This window comes from Elgaria multicarinata, chromosome 6 (assembly GCF_023053635.1).
Source record: "Elgaria multicarinata webbii isolate HBS135686 ecotype San Diego chromosome 6, rElgMul1.1.pri, whole genome shotgun sequence".
NCBI lineage: Eukaryota > Metazoa > Chordata > Lepidosauria > Squamata > Anguidae > Elgaria > Elgaria multicarinata.
This window is the reverse complement of record NC_086176.1, coordinates 44881775-44906211: the sequence shown is the minus strand read 5'-3', so window position 1 is coordinate 44906211 and position 24437 is coordinate 44881775. Positions and strand designations below refer to the sequence as shown.

General features: G+C 41.7%; 1 protein-coding gene across 3 annotated transcripts in view; it reads left to right on the top strand.

Moving 5' to 3' along the window:
- The window catches only part of APBA1 (amyloid beta precursor protein binding family A member 1), a 101001-nt gene extending 76935 nt beyond the window's left edge, over positions 1-24066 (top strand). For 2 of the 3 annotated variants that reach the window (XM_063129322.1, XM_063129323.1), the window contains exons 6-14: positions 4059-4091; positions 5518-5604; positions 6154-6186; positions 6277-6462; positions 7455-7634; positions 8340-8552; positions 16860-16979; positions 19344-19484; positions 21735-24066. In XM_063129322.1, coding sequence (XP_062985392.1) covers positions 4059-4091; positions 5518-5604; positions 6154-6186; positions 6277-6462; positions 7455-7634; positions 8340-8552; positions 16860-16979; positions 19344-19484; positions 21735-21806 — 1065 coding nt within the window. In that variant the 3' untranslated portion in view covers positions 21807-24066. The remainder of the gene's footprint in view (positions 1-4058; positions 4092-5517; positions 5605-6153; positions 6187-6276; positions 6463-7454; positions 7635-8339; positions 8553-16859; positions 16980-19343; positions 19485-21734) is intronic. The other variant, XM_063129324.1, reaches the window with a different exon arrangement.
- The last annotated feature ends 371 nt before the right edge of the window (positions 24067-24437 follow it).

Below are 24437 nucleotides of genomic sequence, written 5' to 3'. Positions count from 1 at the left end.
AAACTCCCTTCTGAAAGATATTCTGGTAGTAATCTTATGATGGGCCTCAAAAGGTCATTGGGTTTGATAGGTCATATATTCACATCCAACGTGCTTTCTTCATGCTCTGTGGGTGAAATTGTTCAATTTTGGAATTTATGATATCATTGCTAGTAATCTGTGGATAAACAGGGTCCCTGGGGACGTTAAGGGTAGGGGTTGCAGGGCTAGCACGAGTGACATTGCCCTAGTGTAAATCAGTGCCAGCATCGAGTAAACCAATGCTGCAGCATCATTAGATCTTACCCTATTATTTTTGCACTTCTTATAAACATTTCACATATCATCCAGTCCATCTGTTCTGCACGGAAATGCATGTATGCAGTGCTATATGTGCAGCTCTGTGCACATGGCAAAGGCCAGTTGTGGAGGGGTTGAGGGAAGAATATGGTGGGAGACTGGATCCATCTCCAAATTGTTTTAACGTCTAGACAACATTATATTGTATTTGATCTGGCCCATTGTTGAAAAGTCTTATGTGATCAGTCAAAGCAGATATACCACAGCAAGAAACTATTCACATATACGCACTGACTTTGGAGTGGGCAACGACAACAGAGACAGACTTATACAGAGAAAGATAGAAAATACTGGAAGGGTTCCTGAGTTGCTGCTATACTCCCCTTTTTAATAAATGTTTGTAAGATTTAAGATGTTTCAGATTGTATTTTGCAGTAGATATCTGATTTAAACCCAGAGTTTATAAAAAGTATAGACATATTTTTTTAAAAAAAATACCCATCAAATTGATAATTTCAACAATATGCTGTATCCTTGGGAAACATGTCTCATGATATCTCCAAGGATTCATCATTTTGTCCAGCAATTCATACAGAAATTCACAAATGTGGTAGCATGACACTGTGATAGGCTGCTGTGGTTGGTGCCTGGTATTTAGCAGAAGGGTCCCAGCCCTTGTGCCAAGGGAGTGTTATCTTTGCACTGATACCAGGATACCTGACAACACAACCTATCCTGAGCCACAGCATGACAGTGCCATGGAGAGGGCGTTTGGCAATTCTAGGCCGTTCAGATGTAGAAGAGTCAGTTTGTTTAGGCATCACATCCAAGGTAAATCTTCGTTACAGCAAGACAACCACTGATTGCAGCACCACCAACACCTGAAGCATTCATAAAGAAGTGGACTGTGATGGCTTATATATGGATTTGTCAGTTGAGGCCAAGCCAGTTGACATCTGCACTTCAATTTAACTCATTTATGGATCTGGCTGTTGGTCTTCATTTATGTGTATGTATGTCACTGATATAGTGACATATGATTTAAAGGGGAAGTGACGTCACCTCTGACTGCACAGCTTCCTCTAGCCATTTGACACATTAAGTGAAACTGCACATTACAGGGAGAGACAGGAAACGCAACAAAGGCAGGAGTTTTCATCAGTATCACCATGACCGCCATAATATGTGGTTTGGCCAACACTCACAGGGCCTCTGGCGTATGTGCATATATATCCGTTTCTCTGGGCAGCCTGCCACACCCTCAGCAAACTGATCTCCAAAACATGGGGAGCGATGGCATCACACTGTTATTTTTTCCTCATACTCCTATATGATTGTCTTGCATACCTCATGTCCTGTATGAAATATGGTGAAATAAATGCAAATATTTTGTGGCTCTTTCTTTTGAAATCAAGATTGGCCTCATTCCCACTGTCATTTGCTGCCATGTTTTCATCAACCAATCTACAGTAGTTCCCAGTGGGAGTTACTGGTGAATTAGACATAATCGTTAATTTAATTAGTTGGGTCCCAGCATGGAGCTGAATTGCACGAGATCATATTGGCTGCATTCAGATGTTACAGTGGTCAACGATGGGTTAATAGCCAATTCCACAGTTGACTATCGAGGGGGTACTCCCCACACAACATGATTATAATCAACCATGTTGTGAATTAAGGCCAGCATCGAGTTGACTATTAGTCAACGATTTGTTTGACACATCCTCCCCTCTCTCCTCCTCCCCTCAGTCCTCCCATTGGTATCCCATCAGCCATGGCAAGTTCTGCCGGCTGGACTAGAGCAGCAGCCACTGCTTTGGTCACTCTTGTCAGGGGACTCTGTAGTCACTGAAAATAACCAAGTGTGTGCGACGAAATAGTCAACGGTGCCTGGCACACAATACGATAACCAACAGTTGTTCAAATCATTCTGCGCAGTGTTGGTTATTTGCATTGGTTATTTTGGCCAAATAACCAACCATGGTGAGAAACAGTCCCGAAGATGACACAATAACCCACCGTTGGTTATTGTGTCGTCTGAACCCAGTCATTGCCAACTCTTTGAGATACCAAAAACCATTATTGGTTTATTAAATGAGAGTGTTATGTACTATAGTTAATCCAGCATTTTCATTCCCTTCAATGGGAGGGAGCAGATCCATGAACATAAATGGATCTTCATGTGAGTCTATTAATGTTACTGGAGAAGCACTTGTGTGTGGATGTGTGTGTGATTTAAGTGGTGTGCTCTTCAGAACTCCTGTGCATAAAAGAACTGGATATAAAAAGGCGGGATATAAATAGATATACTTCTATCCGTACCTATATATTTTTATTCCTTCCATGGTAGGCCATGTTCATTAATATAATCAGTCCCTAGTCAGCCCCTAACACCCTTTCCTTAGGTGAATATAGCTCTTAAATGTTTGTTGATCTGCAGTTTAGCATAAGCAGATCCTGTATAGCTGAATGATAGGTAGGAAACCAGAGACATCTATTTCTAGCTGAAGCATTCTGACCCATATTTATTTATTTATTCATTTATTTATTAAACATCTTTATATTCCATCTTTCTGTGACATTTGTAGTGCTCAGGGCACTTTGCAACAATATATTTCCCCCTATAATTGGCACATTCTTCCTCAAAGATGAAGAAACATTTTTGACTGCAGGGAAGCTGTGAGGATTAAAAAAAACCACACCTTATATTTAGAAATTGTCAAGGTAAAGTCTTACTTATAATATTTTTTATTTAATATGCCTTTTACTATTTTTGTTAACCTCCCAGAGAGCTTCGGCTATTGGGTGGTATAAAAATGTAACAAATAAATAAATAAAATTTAGAATAATATCTCAGACTTGCAGGCAACGCAGAGACTTGCATAAGAGTGAAGGGTGTTTTTCTTTTAAAAGGTGTGTTGGTGTTGGGCTGCTACAGACTCCTCATTTAGAAAATAGTTCCATAGATAACAGAACTCATTTCCAGTTTTAACTAAGGACTGGTGTTGTTTGCATTGTTTCCGCTGATGCTTTCGTATGGTTGAAAGCAAAACATGAACTGCTGTGTGTCTATGTTCTCTGGTCCCAAATAGCTGCTAATTATTTATCCTGGATAGGTTGAGTTGGACAGTTGCCTTGGTCATAGGCATACGGCTGTTGCCCATATGGAACAGTCCCGTAACCACAACCTCATAAAAGAGGAAATGTTTGGAGCAATGAGATTTTCCTTGCAACAGGAGGGGGAAATCTACATGGCAAACCACTCAGCTGAGGATGTTTCAAGCAGCCCCCAGATAAATAAGCCCCAATTATTTTTATGGGGCTTATTTCTAAATAACATGTTTAGGCTAAGATGGATTTTACGTATGTCAAAGTATTAGGGCTGGATTGCTTTTCTCACTTCTGCTGATTTAACAAACAACATTTCTCTTGACTTCAATACAGCAACAGCCAAATTTAGCACAACCATCTTTTCTCCTGACAGCAGAATCTCCTTTATACTGAGATAGCAAGTCTTCTTTCTTTTTAAAGTTCTCATTACCAGGGAAAATGTTTTCCTTTTTCTGTTTGTCTCTTTCTCTCTCTCAATTTGAGTGTCTTGTACAGGCTTACTCTATAAAATCTAATATACTGTGTGGCCTTTAAAATATAAAACAGAACTGGAATTTGACTAGGCCTGGTAGTCACGATCTTGATGTTGTAGATCCCTGCTTGATTTAGATTCTCTGCAAGTTCTTCTCTAACCATTCTCCTGTCTCTGTTTATTCCATGCTAAGCAGATGGCCCAGAAATTAGCCAAAAGCAGAAAGAAGGTGCAGTACAACCTCATCAGCTTGATGTTTTGCCTGTTTTTTGTTCTGTTTTAATTTTTTTGCATTTCTTTCTTTTGATTTTTACAATTAAAAAAAATATCTAGCAAGCTTTTTCTTCAAATTTGTTTGAACAACCATAAGTTGACAGTTCTCAGATAACCAGTTGCTTGGTTTGCTCTTCTTCATTGCTTGCCATTAAGTCATTTCATGTTAGAAGGATGGCAGCATAATGAACAGATTGACCAATAAAAAAATAGTCTATTCCCAGAAGAATCTTCCAATATAGAGCTGATCAATCAAGGTTTTAATTATATTAAATGATACGCTTTTTTTAAAAAAAAGTATATTTTTTCTCAACTTGTATTGAAAGATTTGTTTCATTTGATTTATGGATGTATCAAATTGCTGAATGCAAAAAAGAAAAGCTTACTTGCATATACAAAACTACATCCTAAGATTACTAAACACATATCAATCTGGGATTTTAGTGGAAGTTTTTGGTGCCTTTAAAAAATTGACCAATTTTTATTGTACAAAATTGTGCTCTTAAATGTTCATTGTTTGGTTAGTGCTGTAATACTTCCATTGTCTTCTATCGATGGCCTTATAGGCCCCTTCCAACTCTACTATTCTATGATTCTATGATTCTGATCATAGTGGCCCTTGAACCAGAACTGCATTGTAAATTCTTTAATCTCTCCCAGGATTATTTGTTTTGGGTGGATGATAAGGGGCAGGAATTGTATACCAATTTTGCAAGTTTTGTGACTTGGTCTTACAGAACCTTCTAGATAAAGTCTGATCTTAAGTTGCTCATACTAAAATGAATAAACATAAAGGCGAGTCTTTCAAGTGACATGTGTGAAAAGTAGAGGTCTTCGGCTTATAACCAAATGCAGTGATGGGGCCCTGTTTGTAATGAACATTCTTCTCCCTGGCATGAAAGGGGAATGAGTGGTGGGCACATGGGCATCATTAGCTTGCCTTCCTCTCTACTGGGAGTTGTAGTCCAACACATTTGGAAAGGATGGCCTAATTGAAAGAGGTTTATATTGTGCTGGTTTAAGGCGATCCTAAATCTGTCAGCAGGAAAGAAGAGAGGGGAGGGTGTATTTGAGCCCCACTCTCTAGCTTCCCTTTCATACTGGGAAGAAAAGATGTACATGAAGATAGATAATGGACGAGAGGTTTAGACAGGATTAACAATTTTGTGCACAGTATTGCGCTCTAACTCACATTCACACCTATGTTTCCATACCTTTATGCTTATTATTAGCTTCTGCTGTCTAATACTACATTTTGCATTGCTCTCCTGGTGGCTATGCCTTAATGCTCTTTTGTTTTGTGATCTAACATATTCTGTTTAAGTTAAGGCTTCTCCTCAAAAGCTTCTTTTTTTGCTAATTAAAGCTAACTTTAATTGCAGGCCCCTGAAGGTGAATCTCAGCCCATGACAGAAGTTGACCTCTTCATCTCAACGCAGAGAATAAAAGTGCTGAATGCAGACACTCAGGTACAGCAAATCCTGACCATTTAACCAGAATTGGACAGTATTGTTATAGCACTGATTCATCCCTTGGCTATATATTTCCATTCGTATCTTGCGTTAACCTGAAATCAACATGCTTTAGATCATTTGGAAGGAGGCAAAATGAGTCAGTGTCGCTTTATTTTACCTTGTCATCTTGTTCCTGTTGTTCACATCACAAAGCCCATTTCCTACTTTAAAGTCTGAGGTATTTTTGTTTGCAATCACTTACTATTGGAAAGGTCAAGAATGAATCTTATTCCAAGAAAGGACAGTTTAAGGAAGAATAAAATGTTTGGATTCTAAATGTTTTATAGTACTTTCATTTTATGTAAGCATGTTTTTTTGTATTTTTTTTTAAAAATGTCTATGTTAATATGGTTACATGTATAACTGAAATCTACTAAGCTGCCCTGGCTCAAAGTAAGATCAGCTGCTTATGCACTCTGCAAAGAGGCCCAAAGATCCTGACCTCATACTGCCAGAATCCAAGATCTGGCAGGTGGGAACTTCTACTCTTCTTTGCTTTTATAGGAGGTGATGAAAATTCCCTTTAATTTGGAAAACGTAAGTGTCTGTGTGTATTGAATGCCAGTGTTCTTAAATTGTTGCATGTGGGCGATAAAGAACACTAACGTAAGGGTCTGTCTTCTCTAGGAAACTATGATGGATCACCCTCTGAGGACCATTTCATACATTGCAGATATTGGGAATATAGTCGTACTGATGGCTCGCAGGCGAATGCCAAGATCAAATTCCCAAGATAATGTGGAGGCATCTCATCCCTCTCAGGATGGGAAGAGGCAGTACAAAATGATCTGCCATGTCTTTGAATCTGAGGATGTAAGGAGCTTTGTTGTTTCTGTATGTTTCTGTATTAAAATGATAATAGAGTTGTTCCACTGTCTCTCAAATGCAACCACCGGGAAGACGTGATGGGCATGAAGTATAAAAGTAGGGTCAAGCTCTTGTACTGCTCCTGTTACAAGAGAAGACGATACTTTAGTCTGGTCATTGGCCTGGCCTGCCATCCATTGCGATAGCCGGGACTTCAAAACTGAGATTACCCTAGCGAGGGCTGTGTGAGGGCTGTGGAGGGGAAGCAAGGCAGGGACAGAGGAGGCGAATGCTTCCTTTCCTCCGGGTGCCACTCTAGGAGTTGCTGAGAGGACAACAAAGGTTAAATGAAGAGAAGATGCAGCAGGATCAAATGCTGACAGCATCACCAAAGCTAGATACCAGCCTTTTCTCTGCAATCCACTAAGCAGCGGATGTTGGCTGCAAGATAACCTTGACCATGACCATGACCTGGCAATGAGTAGACCAAGGAGGAAGAAGTTGGATAGAAGGAGGCAAATCGGATAGTGCTTTTCTTTTTGTTTTAGAGGGAAGCCTGGTTGTGTGAGGCTAGATCAGCCCAGGGGAAAAGCCAAAGTGAGTGAAAAACATTGGCTGACACTCCTAAACAAAGCCAGCTGAACATGCTTACCTGTGCTGTATGATAAAGCTCTGTGACCTCCCTGAATAGACAGCAAGCTAAGAACAAGAGGAGTTACAGAGGCTGATCTGAAATTACTGTCAGCTTCCCAGGTTGGGACCCACATACCATTTGGGTGCTCCTCCCCTTGTGGTCTTGAGGCATCATACAAAGAGCCAGTGTGATGTACTCACATCATACTGTACAGCACTTTTGGTGGCGGCACCTCCACCCACAGCTGATGATCACTTTGCGCAACCTTTTTTTTTAGTTCTTTTGGCTTCTGCTTGGTATCAGACACTAATTTGGAATGTCTGCTTTTGTTCCTGTTTCTTCCTTCCGTTGGCGATGGCTACAGGCGCAGCTAATTGCACAGTCCATAGGCCAGGCCTTTAGTGTGGCCTACCAGGAGTTTCTGAGGGCCAATGGAATAAATCCAGAAGACCTGAGCCAGAAGGAATACAGCGATCTGCTTAACACCCAGGACATGTACAACGATGACCTGATCCACTTCTCTAAGTCTGAAAACTGCAAAGATGTATGTCCCCATTTTAGTCACAATACCATTGAGCTAATAACCCCCCTGAGCAGTCTAATGCTAATAACAATTATACAGCCACTGGAGTTTCTCACTAATGGCTTCCATCCATGCAAGGCAGAATGCTCTTCACCATCTAAGCCCTGGAGTCTAGGGATACCAGCAAAACATCTTTCCTTTCCCCCATCCCCTCTTTTTTAGTTTTCGAAAAGAGGGAACAGATAGCGCTGAATTTATCTGCACAGGATTGATTACCATATGCTATGCATTCTGTTTAAGAAACAGCTTTCAAATATTTGGCATGCTGTGCTTTAGTGCAATGTGACTAGAAAGAAAATAAACTGTTAATGCAGTTGGCAGTTTTCACTTCTGCAGATGTAACAGGGTTTGCAAGAGAGCTTGTTTTTAAAAACTCACTCTGTTTGAAGCTGGTTTGTTAGATAAAATGCTAAACTCTACACATAGAATAATAGCTGTAATTTGGAAGCATTTAGATCCATAGTAATAATCTTGCTGTGTTTCCTTGCATAATCCATCCTGCTATTGCATACATAGTAACTTTGTATTTTCTTTTATTTTTAAAGTAAATCTTTCAAATGCCTTCATTGATTTAATTGCAGAAGAGGCAGAAATGTGTTTGCTTTTCTCTGTTTCATGGAGGAGAATGACTGCTGTTGGTTCTCATTTTTTGTTCCTCCCATTCAGGTTTTCATTGAGAAGCAGAAGGGAGAAATTCTGGGCGTAGTGATTGTAGAGTCCGGATGGGGATCCATCTTGCCTACAGTTATCATTGCCAATATGATGCATGGAGGACCAGCTGAGAAATCTGGGAAGTTGAACATCGGGGACCAGATCATGTCAATCAATGGGACTAGCTTGGTTGGCCTCCCACTCTCTACATGCCAGAGTATCATAAAGGTACGGAAAATGCACTTGATTTAAAACAGGGCCCCCGATCACGTGCATCCCAACAAAGACGTTGACCAAACTTGTCAGCTCTTTGGCAGGTTAAAGCATGGAGCAGCTTTTCAGCTATTGCGCTCTGTCCGTATGCTCATTTTAACTCAAGCCAGCAGACGAAAGCCATCGTGCAGAATCTGCTGGTTTACATTAGGGGATGGCTGCTCTGGATCACAGTCCACACTGTGATCATTCCGTTGTCACCCTTCTTATGTTTCTGAGTGTTACCGGGATTAGTTATCCCACCATTCTTTTTTCTTTTTCATCCATTTCTCTCTTTCTTTTTGAGGCAGAGTTGCCGCCTCACCCATGCCGCAGGTGTCCTTTTCTTTTGCTAGACTAATAATAATAATAATAATAATAATAATAATAATAATAATAATAATAAATTCTTACCCACCTCTCCACTTGGATCGAGGCGAGGAACAACAGTGAATATAAAACACATTAAAAACTGATTAAAAACATAGCATACATGATTAAAACATCCTAAAAACCCTTCCCCAATGAACAGATACGATTCAGTCTTGAGGACATTTTCGCTAGGCTGCATTCCCTTTTCGCTTCGCTTAGAGAAATGCTGCTGCTATCATGTTGCTATAGAGACACCACCACCACCACCACCCTCGGCATGTCTCCTCTGTACTGCAGGATCTGCCTTGTTGTGGGGACTGCCTTTACTTCTTAACAGTAAATGACCCACATATTGGCAACCCAAAATGCAAAGCAGTGTACATCTGCTTCTAAACTGAATAGTGAGGATGTGAGTGGAATCAAGCTAGCAAACTGGAGACTTCGTTACCTTGTTCAAATGGATGCAGTGATTGCTGAAGTCCAGCGATTTTTAACAAAAGGTTGGTTGTTTTGAGTGATAGAAGGTGACAGTAAATCATTGCTGTAGAATTCTACTCAAGAACAGCAAGTCTAACTTTCATTTTTGGCCATTCAGCAATTAGATGATCCATTTGCCTCTGTTCTTTTCATACTAATGTACAATCGTGATAGCAAGAGCACAGGCTGCAATCTTAAAGGTCACTTGCAAGATCTCAGTTCCCATAAAAGCCAATGGAATTCAAAAACTCTGCAGTGGATAGGCAGTGTGACAATGATGGAGTTCTAGAGCAGTGGTGGGGAACTCAGGCCTGGGAGTGCCCTCTAATGTGGCCCTCCAGGTTTCCCAATATACCCATGCCTCCTTTCCCTCAACCACCAATTCTTTGGCAATTTCTTGGCTTTTGTGCATTTCCCCCCATCCTGAAAGGTTGAAATCCTTCTCCAAGGGTGCTGGCAGCGAGAGCTTTAAATTAAATATATGCAAGTATTTGGGGGGATTTTGACTCCACCCTCTTTTCCTTTGGTCCCACCCACCACTCGAATGCAGCTTCTGAAAGCTTCTCTGAAATGGAATTCTGTCCCCTTGTTCCAGAGCATGAGAGGCTGATCCAAAGCTGCATGTGTCCAAAAGGGTCATGTGTGCAACTAATAGGCATTTGTTGCTGGTACGCATCTGCAGTCAAAGGTAGATGGAAAATTCTTACACATTCGGGAGAGCCATTCCCTCTTCACTGGTCTGAATATCCCATTGCTTTTGTGTCCTGTTGCCAGGTATCTGCACGTTCACTAGATTTGCTTTCTAAGCCATACAGGTCACTCATTTTTCCTATATCACCCTATAGCAACTTAAATGCACCCTTCTCCTTCCCCTTGCCTTGCATAAAACAGCAGGGGTCAGGGAGCCCTGCAAAATGCATAGGTTGGTTGAGAATGCACCTCCTTGACTTGATATCACTGATTTGTTTGTTCATGTAAATGCTTATGGATTTTTAAATGCCTACATAGAATAGATCAACCTTTCTCAACCTGGTGTCCTCCAGATTTATTGGGTTACAACTCCCAACATCCCAGGACAGTATATCTGGAGAAAACCAAGTTGAGGAAGGCTGGTAAGTATTTATGATCTGTTCGATACTATTGTGACTAATGAATAAGCTAAAAACCAAAGCACTACTCCCAATCAAAGAGGGAAAGTCCACAAAGTGCTGAGCATTACATTTCTTTGAAAATGAATTTTAAAAAAACTGAGTAAATGCTTTTTTTCAGGAGTAATCAAAGTTATAGACAGAGATATCACCATGTGTATCATGTATAGTAAAATAACAACCCACAATTAATGTAACAATTAATTGTTGCTTTCTGACTGGAGCTATGAGTCGAGGGTATAGCTCAATGGTGGAGTTCATACCTTTCATGCAGAAGATCCCTGGTCCAATCTTCGGCCTCTTCAGGTAAGATGAGGAAAGAATCCTGCCTGAAGCCTTGGAGAGCGATTTCTTCCAGACAGTGTTGACAATAGTGAGCTAGATGGACCTGTGGTCTGATGAGGCATTTTCCTATATTCCATGCTGCCCCCATTGATAGATCAGGTCAGGAACCATGGGCCTAGTTCTGCATATCTAGGGATTAATACATGGTTAAGGGCTTCCTTACTTTCATACAGGGGATACAATTAATCAAATGTTCTCTGCTGGGCAAGTTGATGGCAATCTGAGGCTGATTGGAGAGAGGGGTGGTCCATTACCAGTTTACATCATCTGAGACCTTCTATGTTGAAAAAATATTATCAGGTTGGATGGCGGGAAGTGATCAGCTGTATTCAGGAGATGGCAAACGCTTCATTAAAGAGAAGAAGTGGTCCTGGGTGCCTTGAAGAAGGCAGTTGTTAGATCGCTCCTGAAGAAGCCGTCTTTGGCCCCTGACAATTGCATCAGCTACCAGCCACTTACAAAGGTCCGCTTTTAGGGGAAGGGGCTTGAAGATGTAGCGATGATCAGACTCCTGGTGCTTTTGGAGAACACAGTTTATCTTGACCCATTTCAGTTTGGCTTTAAACCTGGTTTTAATACTGAAACTGCCCTGGTTGATGATATGTACTGGTAGATAGATGAGGGGAGTATGACCCTATCGCTGCTCCTGGACCTCTCAGTGGCTTACTGTAATCATGGCATCTTTCTGAACTGCCTGTCTGGATGGGAATTTAATGCACTTGTTGCACCTTCTCATGAGTAACAAATGATCTTAACATCAGCCCGTGCTTTTGTGTGGCACCCTGTCTTTAGAATGCTCTCTCCAGTCAGGTTCTTTTAGCATCAACACTTCTGCTATTTAGGCACCGAGTAAAAACAATTCTATTCACTTCAGTCTTTTCTTGAACAAGTCTGGTATTTCTTTATTTTAAATTGCTGGAAGTTCTCTGGGTAGAGTACATTTTAAAAAGATAATATACAAAATAGCAATAAAACAATGAAGTAAATCTAATAAAAGCAAGATAAAACCATCAGCAGTGCACAATAAAATAAAAAATAAGAACCAGCAGCAGAGATAAAACAATACTGAGATCTAAAAACACTAAAAACAGTTCCTAAAATGCCAGGTGCTGAAAAATAGCATAATGTAGGCCTCAGGTGAGCCTCTCTAGGGAGGGCATCCCACTGAAGGGGTGCCACCGCTGAAATGGCCCTCCCACTCGTAGCCGCTCACCTTGACTTCTTTGGTGGTGGGGGGGGGAGGGGCACCTGGAGAAGGAGATGCTCCTTCAGGTGAGCAGTCTAGGGCTTTAAAAGTGAAAAGTGTGAATGGGTTTTATGATATGGATGTGTTTTTTAAATGATTTATCTAAGATTCCGTCAGCACTTACGTGGAAAGGCAGACTTTACATACATACATACATACATACATACATACATACATATGACCTAAACAAGTAGTTCACTGATCAAAAATGAAAATCTTTTTGGCTGCTGATACGAAAAGCTCTTATTCACATATCCAGAAAGACAGCATTGGTTCTACAAATGTGCCTAGTATAAATACCAGCGCTCGCAAAAGGAGACATCTTGTACAAACTGCTTCCAAAGGATCTATAAATAAGAGAGTTGGATTTTTATAATGTGAGACTATATATGCCAGGAGACCTTTTTTAAAAATAAAAAAGGAGTATATGATACGACGGAGAGCGCCTGCTAGCAGCAGAGCTGGCCTTTGTGGAATAAATACATATCGAAATGGCAACTTGGGACTTCCCTTCATTCCCCCCGCAAACTGGGAAGGCTAATGGGCAAACATATGGTGTACAGATGATGTTTGAGTCTGGATAGGGTGGCACATTTTGGACTATAAATAAAGCCCAACCGCCCCAAAGTGGAAGCTATAAAACAAAATGAAAATGTCTGATGGCCTTTGTATGCCAGATGGCTGCTGAAATGCCTCTCTTCCTGTCAGGGTTGCCTTTTTATTTACTGCGTTGGCTTCCCACATGCACATTCTTGCCTCCTTGCTTGATTAACAAACAAGCTGAGCCCAGTAGTATAGATGGAGACGAGAGGGGGGGGGGCTTTGGCATTTGGAGCTCTCTGGGGGTTCGTTTCACATATAACCCTTGTGAATATTGATAGGGAGGAAAAGGCCCTGGCAGGGAAAAAATAGACCATAAAGGGAAAGGTTAAACACATGAATAGGTCTGTGGTGTATGTATATAGTCGCTTTGGGCAAACGTCATTTTCCTGCCTTTGCAAAAGGCCATGATAAAAACCGCCTGTACTTCACATATGTACTAGTAGGGATAGAGACATTTGGTGATGTTGAGTTAAAAAGGATATCAAATTATATCAAATGGAGTAGTTAACAAAAACAGGATAGGCTGAAATTGTGTGAATTGGTCAGTCTGTACTAAAGTGAAGGTGGTCAGAGGCTGTATTAAAAGCAGGCCACCTCCATTTCTTCTGCATTACCACTCCTCCCCTTTTCTCTTGCTACCTTTTCTCTAGACCATATTTATTGTGTAGTAGGAATTAGTATTACTTTGACTTTTCCAAAAGGGATTGTTCATAAAGCCATTGGGGTTCTGGGGGTTTGGTTCATAGATCTGGGCCGTATTGGTCTGTTTGTGAGTGTGTTACGTATAGCCACCTCCACTTCCACTCTGGGCTTCTGGCACCCCCCTCACATCCTGACATCCACCCGTTGTGACTTTGAGATGAGTTGCTGCCATGTGCTGTGCGTGGGCCTGCTCTTGAGTCATAGGGTGGCCATATGAAAAGGAGGACAGGGCTCCTGTACCTTTAACAGTTGTATTGAAAAAGGAATTTCAGCAGGTGTCATTTGTCTATATGGGGAACCTGGTGAAATTTCCTCTTCATCACAACAGTTAAAGCTGCAGGTGCCCTGCCCCCTTTTAAATCTGGTCACAGTACAGGTGCAGTATAACTCCTGCAGCTTTACCTGTTGTGATGGAGAGGAAATTTCACCAGGTGCGAGATGCCTACAAATGACAGCTGCTGAAATTCCCTTTTCTATGCAACTGTTAAAGATACAGGAGCCCTGTCCTCCTTTTCATATGGTCACCCTACTCTTGAGGCCTGTTTGGAAGGTGCACCTGGGTCATCTTCACAGAGATGGGCCACCAGAAGCACTTGATACCAGTGCCTCAGAGTTTACACTGGCTTTGTGTAGCCCTGAAGGTGCAATTCAAGGAGCTGTTCCATAAAAAGTCTCAAATCACTGAAGCCCTACATAATTTAAAGACTCGGTCTTTGCTATCACTGATTTGTGACCAGTAAGATCAAACTAAAGCCTCCTTTAAAAGAGAAAGGAGGTGTTCTTACATATAATTGCCACCAGGTTCCACACGTGGGGTGTTTCTCTCTTCGGTCAGTAGCGGGCAGACCTGTGAAAAATCGTGCTAATTCTGGACTAGAGACTTTCCTTTCCTATTATCTCCAGTTACTCAACACAAATTAACTGCACGTTCATACTCAGCCATATCTATGAATGCAGCAGAATGAGCTGGTAGGATTTGAGTCGGTAGCATGGATTGTACCCCCTTCAATCTGCTTGTAAAGCAACAACACTAGCACATCTGGGGCAGAGGTTCTAGCCTAGACAGCTCCCGGTTTTTCTGTTTGCAAGAATGAAATATTTATATAATCTGTATATTAATTATCGCACAGTAGAGCATTCAGAAATGTGATGTCTCACATGTGGTCTGAAATGGAATGGTTCTTTTTAACATCTCATTGCCATCTTATTCTGTGGCAGTAGATTCAACATCAGTGGTTTTGGTTAGAGTAATAAAGGGGTAGAATTTTCCACAGTCACCAAACACATACACACTTTTCAAGTGCTTCCTGACAAATAATTCTAGATGCTGGTGGTCATGGCTACCAGTGAGTGGTACTTTCTAGATTATTTAATCCTGATTAATTCATAGGATCTTGCATATGCTCACTACTCTGTTTCATTGCAAATGAAGTGGCTCAGGACAAATGCATATGTTTCCCAAGTGATGTGTGAGCCACTCCTGTGTGCCTGAATCCCTTGCCACTCTAGTAATTTTTCTTAGGGGAAACCATGTGAGTCAGTGTGATGTGCTCCCTTCCTTTATGGATTTTTGCATTAGTCATTGTTTATATAGAGGTTTCATAACATCTGCATTGCATTTTTTTTAAGTTGTGATCATTGTAATTGTAAAACCTGAGGATGTGGACAGGACCCTTGGTGAATGAGACCTACCACTTGGGTGCTGGACCCTTGCCCTTCCTGGCTTGTAAAAGCAGCCAGGGTGTGGGCTGGCTGAGTGGGCAAGGGGAGTGGTAAATGTCTCTTTTATGGGAAGAGGTGGTTCCATCTTACCTGAAAGAGACAGCGATAAGGCTTTTGTTTATCCAATACAGTCCCTGAGCCCGACTGTATTGGATATCTTCTGGCTGGTCTCTAATATTCCATTCTTGGGCATGGTGCTGGAGTGTGGTGGCTTTACAGCTCCAGGAATTTCTGCATGATGTGGATTATCTAGATCCATTTCATCTAGATCCATTTCAAGGCCTGTTTATGGGTCAGAGACTGCTTTGGTCATTGCATTGGTAGACAATGTACTCCAGGAACTAGACCGGGGGAGTATGTCCCTGTTGGTTTTTCTGGACCTCTAGGTTGCTTTCGATGCCATCGACCACAGCATCTTTCTGAGACATCTGTCTGAGATGGGACTGGGAGTCAAGGTTATACAGAGGCTCCAGTCCTCCTTGGAGAGGCAAGTTGGTGCTGGGGGATTCCTGTTCGATGCCATGGCCCTCAAGGCACCATGCTATTTAACTTATACATGAAACTTCTGGGAGACCTTGTCTGGCATTTGGGGGTTCACTGACGCTAGTATACTGACGACACCCAACTCTGTCTCTCTTTTCCATCCAAATCCAAGGTAGCTGTTCTAGTTCTAGATTGGTGTCTGATGTCAGTAATAGACTGAATAAGGTCAAACAAGCTTAATCCAGACAAGACTCCAGGGCTCCTGGTTAGTCAAAAGGCAGGTCGTGGAATAGGGATTCAAGTAGGGTTGCATTACACTCCCCCTAAAAATTCCAGCTTGCAGTTTGGGTGAACTTCTGGACCAGCCTTGAACCTGACTGCTGAGGTTTCAGCAGTGGCCAGGAGTGCATTGTACAGCTGAGGTTAGTGTGCCATCTAGAGATGTCTGATCTGGCCACGGCCACACGTGCCTTGGTTACATCCCATTTGGGCTATTGTAACATTCTCTGTAAGGGGCTGCCTTTGAAAACTGTTCGGAAACCAGCAGCCGAACTGTTGACTGGGGCTGGTTACAGGGAGCACTGTGACTCCTTGTTACAACAGCTCACTGGCTCTGTTTATGGGCAGAATTCAAAGTGCTGGTTATAACCTATGAAACCCTATATGGCTTAAGACTAGGCTACCTGAAATACCACCTCCTCACTTAAGAGCCTATTTGGTTCTTAAAATCTTCGGGAAAGGTCCTTCTTTCAAGACCACCGGTTTCAGAGCCGTGCTTGGTGGCAATGCAAAAGAGGGCCTTTTCGGTGGTTGCTCCCTGGCTGTAAAACTCCCTGCCAAGGAAGGCTGGGTTTGCCCCCTCTCTGCCCTCTCTTTATTCAAGTGGCCCTTTGGTGTGTAAATGGATGCTGTTTTTGCTCTATTCTTGTGTTTTTAATTGTTTTAATTGAGTTTTAATGTATTTGTTTATAAGTTTTATTAATGGTTGTAATCTGCCTTGAGTGGCATTTTTGGTACAAATAAAATAAATGAATAAAATAAAATAAAATAAATCAGAACAAATTAAGCAAAATGCTACCAAAGTGCACATCAAGTTGATCTGCTAAAGTATAACTTTCATGTTAATGTCCCATCAGAGTTTTTGCCAAAATGATATAAAATTCTGTCTGCCACATTGTTTTTAAGGGTTTGAAAAACCAGGCCAGGGTTAAGCTGAATATAGTGAGATGTCCTCCAGTAACTACTGTCCTCATCAGAAGACCAGACCTCAGATATCAGCTAGGCTTCAGTGTACAGAATGGCATTGTAAGTAGCATTTGGCATCCGTAACAGTTTATTATCCTGTAGTTCTTTTCTTTAAAAAGCAAAATGAACAGTTAATTACAAAACACTTTGCTTTTATGCACATGTGTACAGCCCAAAGTGTCACTATCTGCATACTAGATTAAGACAACATTAAGGACATGAGGGTTAATCGAATGAATGAATAGCATTTGGGAATTTAACAATGGAGCCATATGGTGAGATCTTAATTGTATTGCTTGAGGTCATGGGGGTAATGCAACACAAAGAGTGTGTGTGCGTGTGTGTTTGGGGCAGGCAGGTTGGGGACAACGTTCCAGTGCTTCATTTGTAAAATGAGAGCTGCTGAGTGTACAGTCTGCTACGCTCTTTAATCCTAGAAGTGCGAAGCATGGCCATAGTTATTCAGTGGTAAGGAAATGCAATCCAAAGATGCCATGCTAAAGCTGCTGGTGATTTGGTAAATATGATCCTTGACTTCCCTTGATGTGATTGATACATGGACTCTGAACAAAATCTGCAAAAGCACGCTCTATAAGACATGCAAGAAGCATTCTTACGTTTTGACAAGTCAGATGGGATCACATAGCTTGTACCTTGTAACACATTTTCACAAGCATTGCTTGAATTGCTTTTTCAGTTTCTAGTGTCTCTGGCTCGCATTATGCAGCAGCAGAGAGATGTTAACGTTTTCACACTTTAAAAAATGTCAACACCACCCACCCCATTTCTAGTATGGCCATGCCCCAAGAGAAAAAGTTGATGCTGTGTTCTTCTATGACAAAACCAGTATGCAGTTACATGTCTCTTTACCGTGTCAGTTCACTTTACTATACATCCACCAAATTATTGAGTTTAAGTTTAAGTCATATTCCAAGGAACTATGCTTTACGTTTTTAAATGAATGTTTCTTTACATAAACAGATTTTGTTTACAACCAAGGCAGTCCACAGTGACTTATTGCTCTGTGCCCCAGTCCCTCCATTCTCCATGGCTGATGCTCTGTTTGTGTGCTGGAAGAGCGGCAGGTCCTTCTTCAGCCTCATAGCGTTGATGCAGCATATGAGACTGGGCCTCTCTGCAGACACCTGCTTGGAAACCCTGTTCATGTGATCAGCCGTGGCCTGCTTTGCATGCAGGAGGCCCCAGGTTCAATCTCCAAGTAGGGCAGAAAAAGCCTGAATCCCTGGAGAGCCACCATCAGTCAGTGTTGAGAATACTTAAGAAGCACCATGCTGGGTCAGACCAAGAGTCCATCTAGTCCAGCACTCTGTTCACAGAGTGGCCAATCGGCCAGGGACCAACAAGGCAGGACATGGTGCAACAGCACCCTCCCACCCATGTTCCCCAGCAACTGGTGCACACAGGCTTACTGCCTCGAATACTGGAGGTAGCACACGACCATCAGGGCTGGTAGCCATTGATAGCCTTCTCCTCCAGGAATTTATCCAACCTCCCTTTTAAAGCCATCGAAATTGGTGGCCATCAGTACATCTTGTGGTAGTGAGTTCCATAATTTAACCATGTGTGAAGAAGTACTTCATTTGTCCTGGATCTCCCACCAATCAGCTTCATGGGATGACCCCGGGTTCTAGTATTTTGAGAGAGGTAGAAAAATGTCTCCGTAGCCACATTCTCCATACCATGAATAATTTTGTACACACCCTTAGCCTCCTTTTTTCCAAGCTAAACAATCCCAGTTGATGTAACCTTCCCTCATAGGGGAGATGTTCCAGCCCCTTAATCGTTTTAGTTGCCCTTTTCTGCACTTTTTCCCCCAGCTCTTATCATATCCTTTTTTAGGTGCGGTGACCAGAACTGGGTGGACCAATGGTCTGACTCAGTACAAAGTAGCTCCTTACGTTCCTGTGATCTTGCTTCCGCAAAAGGGATGGGGGAATGCAGTCACACAAGCAGGGCCGCTGCACTATTGGGCACCAGCACAGAGTGCCCAGTTAATTCATTACATCGGCTCTGTAGTGAAGGGGAGGAGAATCTGCTGCTCCTTCTCTAGTGAATGGATGATCCAGAGTTTGTATTCTTAGTTAAATGTGTGAATGGCTCCATTTAACATATTTCGAGCACTGACATCGAAATTCAAAGGGTCCATGCAAACAAGGTCCCAGGTGATGTTGCAGTAATTCAGCTTTCCCCAATCCGGTGCCCTGCAGATGTTTGAGACTACAACTTAGTCCCACCCAGCAATCAGGAATCTTGGGAGTTGGAGTCTCAAACATCTGAAGGGTACCAGGTTGGGGAAGGTTGCAGTAATCAAGGGAGAATGATGTTTGGGCTGCTTCTTGCTCTAACTGAAGCACCTTCCATTTTATATTTTCAGTGCCTAACTCTTGTCTGATGTTGTTCCAGATCTGTAGCCTTATGAGAGGAGGAATTGCAGAACGAGGAGGGGTACGAGTGGGCCACCGAATTATTGAAATAAATGGGCAGAGTGTTGTAGCAACCCCTCACGAAAAGATTGTTCACATTCTCTCCAATGCGGTTGGTGAGGTAGGAGCTGGCAATCTCATATGAATGTTGGTGTCGTCGTAATTGTTGTCACTGAATGAAAAATATTAGCAAATGTGGGGAGGTGACCCATTGGTACTGAGTGTGGCTCTGTGGCTTTTGCTGAGACTAAGAGGCTCAATGGCCATGCTCTAGCCGCGTGCATTTATCACACTTGTGATCTTGCCTATCTTCCAAGGAGCTCTGGGCTAATCCACACATCAAAGTCGTGAGGTAAGTTGAGGTGAAGGGATAAGATAACCCAGTGAGCTTCCTCACTAAGCAGGGATTTGAATTCGGATCTCCCTGGTCACTACCACCGTGGTTTTCAACAGGTGGGTTTCAAGTGACCCACAACTGGATTACAGCCTAACCTACAGTGGGTCACACTAGTGCTGCCACACTCGTGTACCCTTTTTGTTGTTTTAGAAAATTATATAAAAGATGGCGGGAGAGGAGAAATACAGATAGCAAAAGTGAGAAGGAGATAAAGGAATTACTATTGTAAAATAAACAAAAGTTACTTCTGTGTTGCAGGGTGTGGTTAAAAGATGGGTTCCAGGTCTAAAAAGACCAAAGATAACCTTATATACTCCACACTGGCTCCCTTTCAGTGGATGTCAGCATCTGTTGATATTCAGTGCAACTCAATCATATGCATGTTTTCTTGGAAGTAAGTCCCACTGAGTTCAATGGGACTTATTAGGTAATACATGTTGGTAGCGGAATAGCCTTTCCACAAAACTAAAAACTCTTTCAGGTAATATATCTTCTCTGAGAGTACATCTGCTGCTTTCTTTCCCCTTTTGTTGAACATTCCCCTCACTTCTGAACACAAAGGGTTGGACTCTGAGCTCTGAGGTTGGAATTCTGCTCATGGGACACTCCTGGAGGATGGTGATGATGGAGAGGTGATTTTTGCCGATTCCTCCTTCCCCCTGCTTCAGAGAGTTCGGGGACCCACCAGAATAGTGGGGGGGGGATGCTTGGGACGGGAAAGGGGAGAGGGAATTGACAAAAATTATCCTTCCTCCAGTGTGAGCTTCCACTGGATGACAGACGATTGAATGAATGTCTGAGCTTCAAAGTTGCGACCACTGCTACAGGCATTTGCCTCTGGAACTTTGTCCATTTGGCATGAGAGCAGAGTGTGGCCACCCCTTTTTTCTATCTTTGTATTAACCTGCAGTAAGGGCAGATTTGACATGCTGGTCCTTTTGTATCCAGTGCTATTATTGAATAGGTCAGTTGTGCCTAGTTCTTCTCGTGGGGCTTTTAACCACACCTTTACTGAGGCTTCTCCTTTCGGATTCTTTGCAGGATTAAGATTGGCTCCTTTACATGTTTTGTCCAGGGCTTTTCTTTCTCTGCCTTTCTAGATATGCCATTATACAACCACTAGGTGGCGCTTTGGTATAGTGAAATTTTTCAAATGCACAAGGATTCTGCAATGCCAAATAAGCAAAGATTCCTCGTTAGGAAAAAAATGCAATAATGGCTGCAAAGCACAGGAGAGGCTCTGGAAGATGGCAACATGTAAAGGACCCGCAAACTACTGTGAATGAAAAATCATGAGCACTCAATAAAAGCCTCATGTGGAGAGGCTCTTGGCTTCTTTCTTCAGTGTGGATTTGTCTCCTTTAACTGTATGACTAAATGGTTCAGAATACTTACTGCTGGAGTAGGGGTGTAACTGTGTATTTTCAGCTCCACTATTATCCCCTTGTTGTCGATATAGTATTGTTTATGGATTTTGCATTAATTATTAACTGTTTTTTGAAATACTGATTTCAATTAAAAGTTTATTGCTTGGATCCAGGATCTGTTTTCTGCAAGAAGTGCTCCACTCTTGGAAGGTCCCTCTGCCTGATTTGGGGGCGGGGGAGAATTACCCATCCCCCCCCCCAGCTCACCCCATTCAGCAGGGTCTCTTGACTCTCTGGAGGGCTGCCATGGGAAGGAGCGGGGAGAGAAAACTATTTCCAACCCCACTAAGTTTTATTGTAGGGTGTGGTTTTTTAGTCTTGTTTCATATTGGTTGTCTTGTGCTTGTGTGTGTGTGTGTGTGTGTTGCTGCAGGTTTCCTTTCTTTTGGAGGTAAAAGCAGGGTATGAATAGGTGTTGTTGGTGGTGGTGGTGGTGGTGCCATTCCATTTGCAGAAGGCAAATTCTGGATCCAGCTCAAGATATCTAGCTTCTTTTGTTAATGTTTTGGGAAACACTACTGACTCCGTCCTGCTTTCCTTCTTCCAGATTCATATGAAGACCATGCCAGCTGCCATGTACAGACTCTTGACTGCACAGGAACAACCAGTTTACATCTAAAGCTCACCCTCCCGGTGTGGATGGAGGACATTTTCCATTAGTGGTGGTGTTTTCTTGTGCTGCATTTTGGTGTCTGCAGCAACATCTCTTTCACTCTCTTTTCTCACCTTTTCTCATTCTGCTGTGTACAAGATGGCATTTTTGGTTGCACCTTTTTAGTACTAGAGTTTCATGCAATTCTTCACAGAACAGAAAAATAACCAAGGTTTTCTTTAACACAACACAACACCCACACGCATGCACTTGTTAGTGACATTGCCATTTGTGCTTCTGCGGGTGTTAAGACAGAAAACACAGGTACGCTGACTGAAAATAAATTAGAAAGCTCTTTTCACCAAATAGAACAAACAAAGGGGTAAAATTCTCCTCTTAAGAGTAGGATGTTAACCTGCTTATCCTATAATGTTGCTATGCTATGTATGTCAGGAGAGCAGCAAGATGATAATTTTTGCCCTAAGGAAAAAGTTGAGTTATGTTTGAAGAAGGAAATTTGCTGCTAACCCAACTTTCAGGTGAGCACTACCTTCCCTAATGTTGGGGACTGTCAATGAAAGGTGGTAGTTATCCCATGCAGGAAATTCTCCGGCACTAAAATGTACATTGCCTCTGGGATATGTGCGTTCACAATTTCACTCCTTGGGATGTAAGCTTCCCTGCCTGCTTTCCCAAAAGTCCTTTATTTTTTAGGTGCAGCATGATTTTTGCAAATGGCTTTTCTATTTCTTACTTTCTTTCTAAGGTTGAGTGATAAAATACTAAATATCCAGCAGAAACAATGTGGTCGTGGGTGGGGAGAGAGTGCTGTCAGATCTTGACTTTCTAAGCCTTTTCATTTTGTGTATGTATGTGTACGTGGCCTAATAGGTTGTCACATTTTTAAACTGTATGGCTTGATATTTATGATTTTTTAACAGGTCTACATACAGTTCTAAATTGTTTTGTTGTTCTGAGCCAGTTTACTTTTAACATATCTTTGGTCCAAAAGTTTGTATTTAATTTTTTAAGACAATTTCTCTTTAATTTTGGACCATAATAGAATAGTGGAAGGTATAAATTTAATTTATTTTGTAATATATATATATAAATATATATAAATATATGTAAAGTTAATCCCACGTATGGGATGCTAAAAGAGTATGTTCAATTACTGTAGATGCTTGTGCAATGAAAGAGTATTCCAAAAAGTTTTGATTATGGTATTTAAAAATCAAGGTCAGTGTAGACTGTAATATTTGTAGTAAAACTATTTGGCAAAAACACAAAAGTGTAGGTCCTGTGGCACCTTAAAACACTTATTTATTTGGCATATGCCTTGGGGGGATGCAGCCCATAAAGGATTCACTCACAATACATGTCTCGATCTTTAAGGTGCCCCAATATTTGTTATTAGTTTTGCTATAACCATTAACATGGTTACCCTTCTGGAATCTAATAATTGTGTGGGGGTGTTGGAAAATAGGAAATGCGGAATAACAAGGGGTAAGGTGGCAGCCCAATTTAGTGTTCAGGCCAGGGCAACACTGGTGTACCAGGTTGAGTGTTTGCATGTTGCATGGACGTGCATTGTGCACACATGTTGCATTAGATATGTAATGGTGTCCTCCTTGGGATTCAGTGCCCTGCATGGGTGTTATATGTAAATGCATGTGGATCCCAACCCCCTACAACAAACACAGAAGCTCTGGGAGGGTGAGAGGCTGGTACTGCGATAGAACCTTGAACCACTTAAGATAACTGTGATACAAACAGCCTGTTAGGAGGCCTGCAATTACTACAGCTCTATGCGCCCAATCCCTATGCATTGCCAGAAGTGGCTCTGCAACATAGGAATAGTGACAAGACTGGAGTGCTAGTTTCTTTCTTCATTTACAAAAGAGTTGTACATGAATATATTATATTGCTTATATAGTAGTGTTATAGGAAACCGATATACAGGCGCGGGGGAATAGAATCTTTCAGCCAGGCCAACTCTAGCAAGCCAATCCTGGCCTCTTTGATGCACCTAAACCCAGTGGAACAAATGGGCAACTCTGCATAGGGTTGGGCTGTGTATATTTAAATTTCATAGAAAGTTTGGACCAAATTTGATGGTGTTGCTTTATTGAAACTAAGTGGTTTGGATGTGATCAGCAACCTGAATGGGAGACCACTAGGAGCTCTTTATAAGAGCAGAATATACATATAATAAACAAGTCCTTTTAAAAAAACCACTTTGTTCTTTTTAAAGCAAAACAAACAAAATAAAGTATTATTTTTGCAATTGGATTTCTGGGCATTTAATTTAATTCAGCACTTTTTCAAATTATATGTAGTGAGATGAAAATAGAAGTTAGTCCAAAAGCCCTTCCCCACCCACAGATGGCCTAAAAATGAGGATTTAGACTGAGGCCCATAGGCAGGGGTTGAACTTTCAACTCTGAAATGGAGGACTGCAGTAGGAAAGACTAATGACTTCGGAGAAAATAGAAGTCATACTCATCCACATATGCACACATCAGTTAGGAATTGAATATGTTCAGTACGACGACACTGCAGAATTGCCGTATTAAGTAAAAGCTGTAGAATCACCAGACACAGTAATGTTAGTACTCCAGGTTAATATTGATAGTTTGCACTTAGTCTGAGGTTATC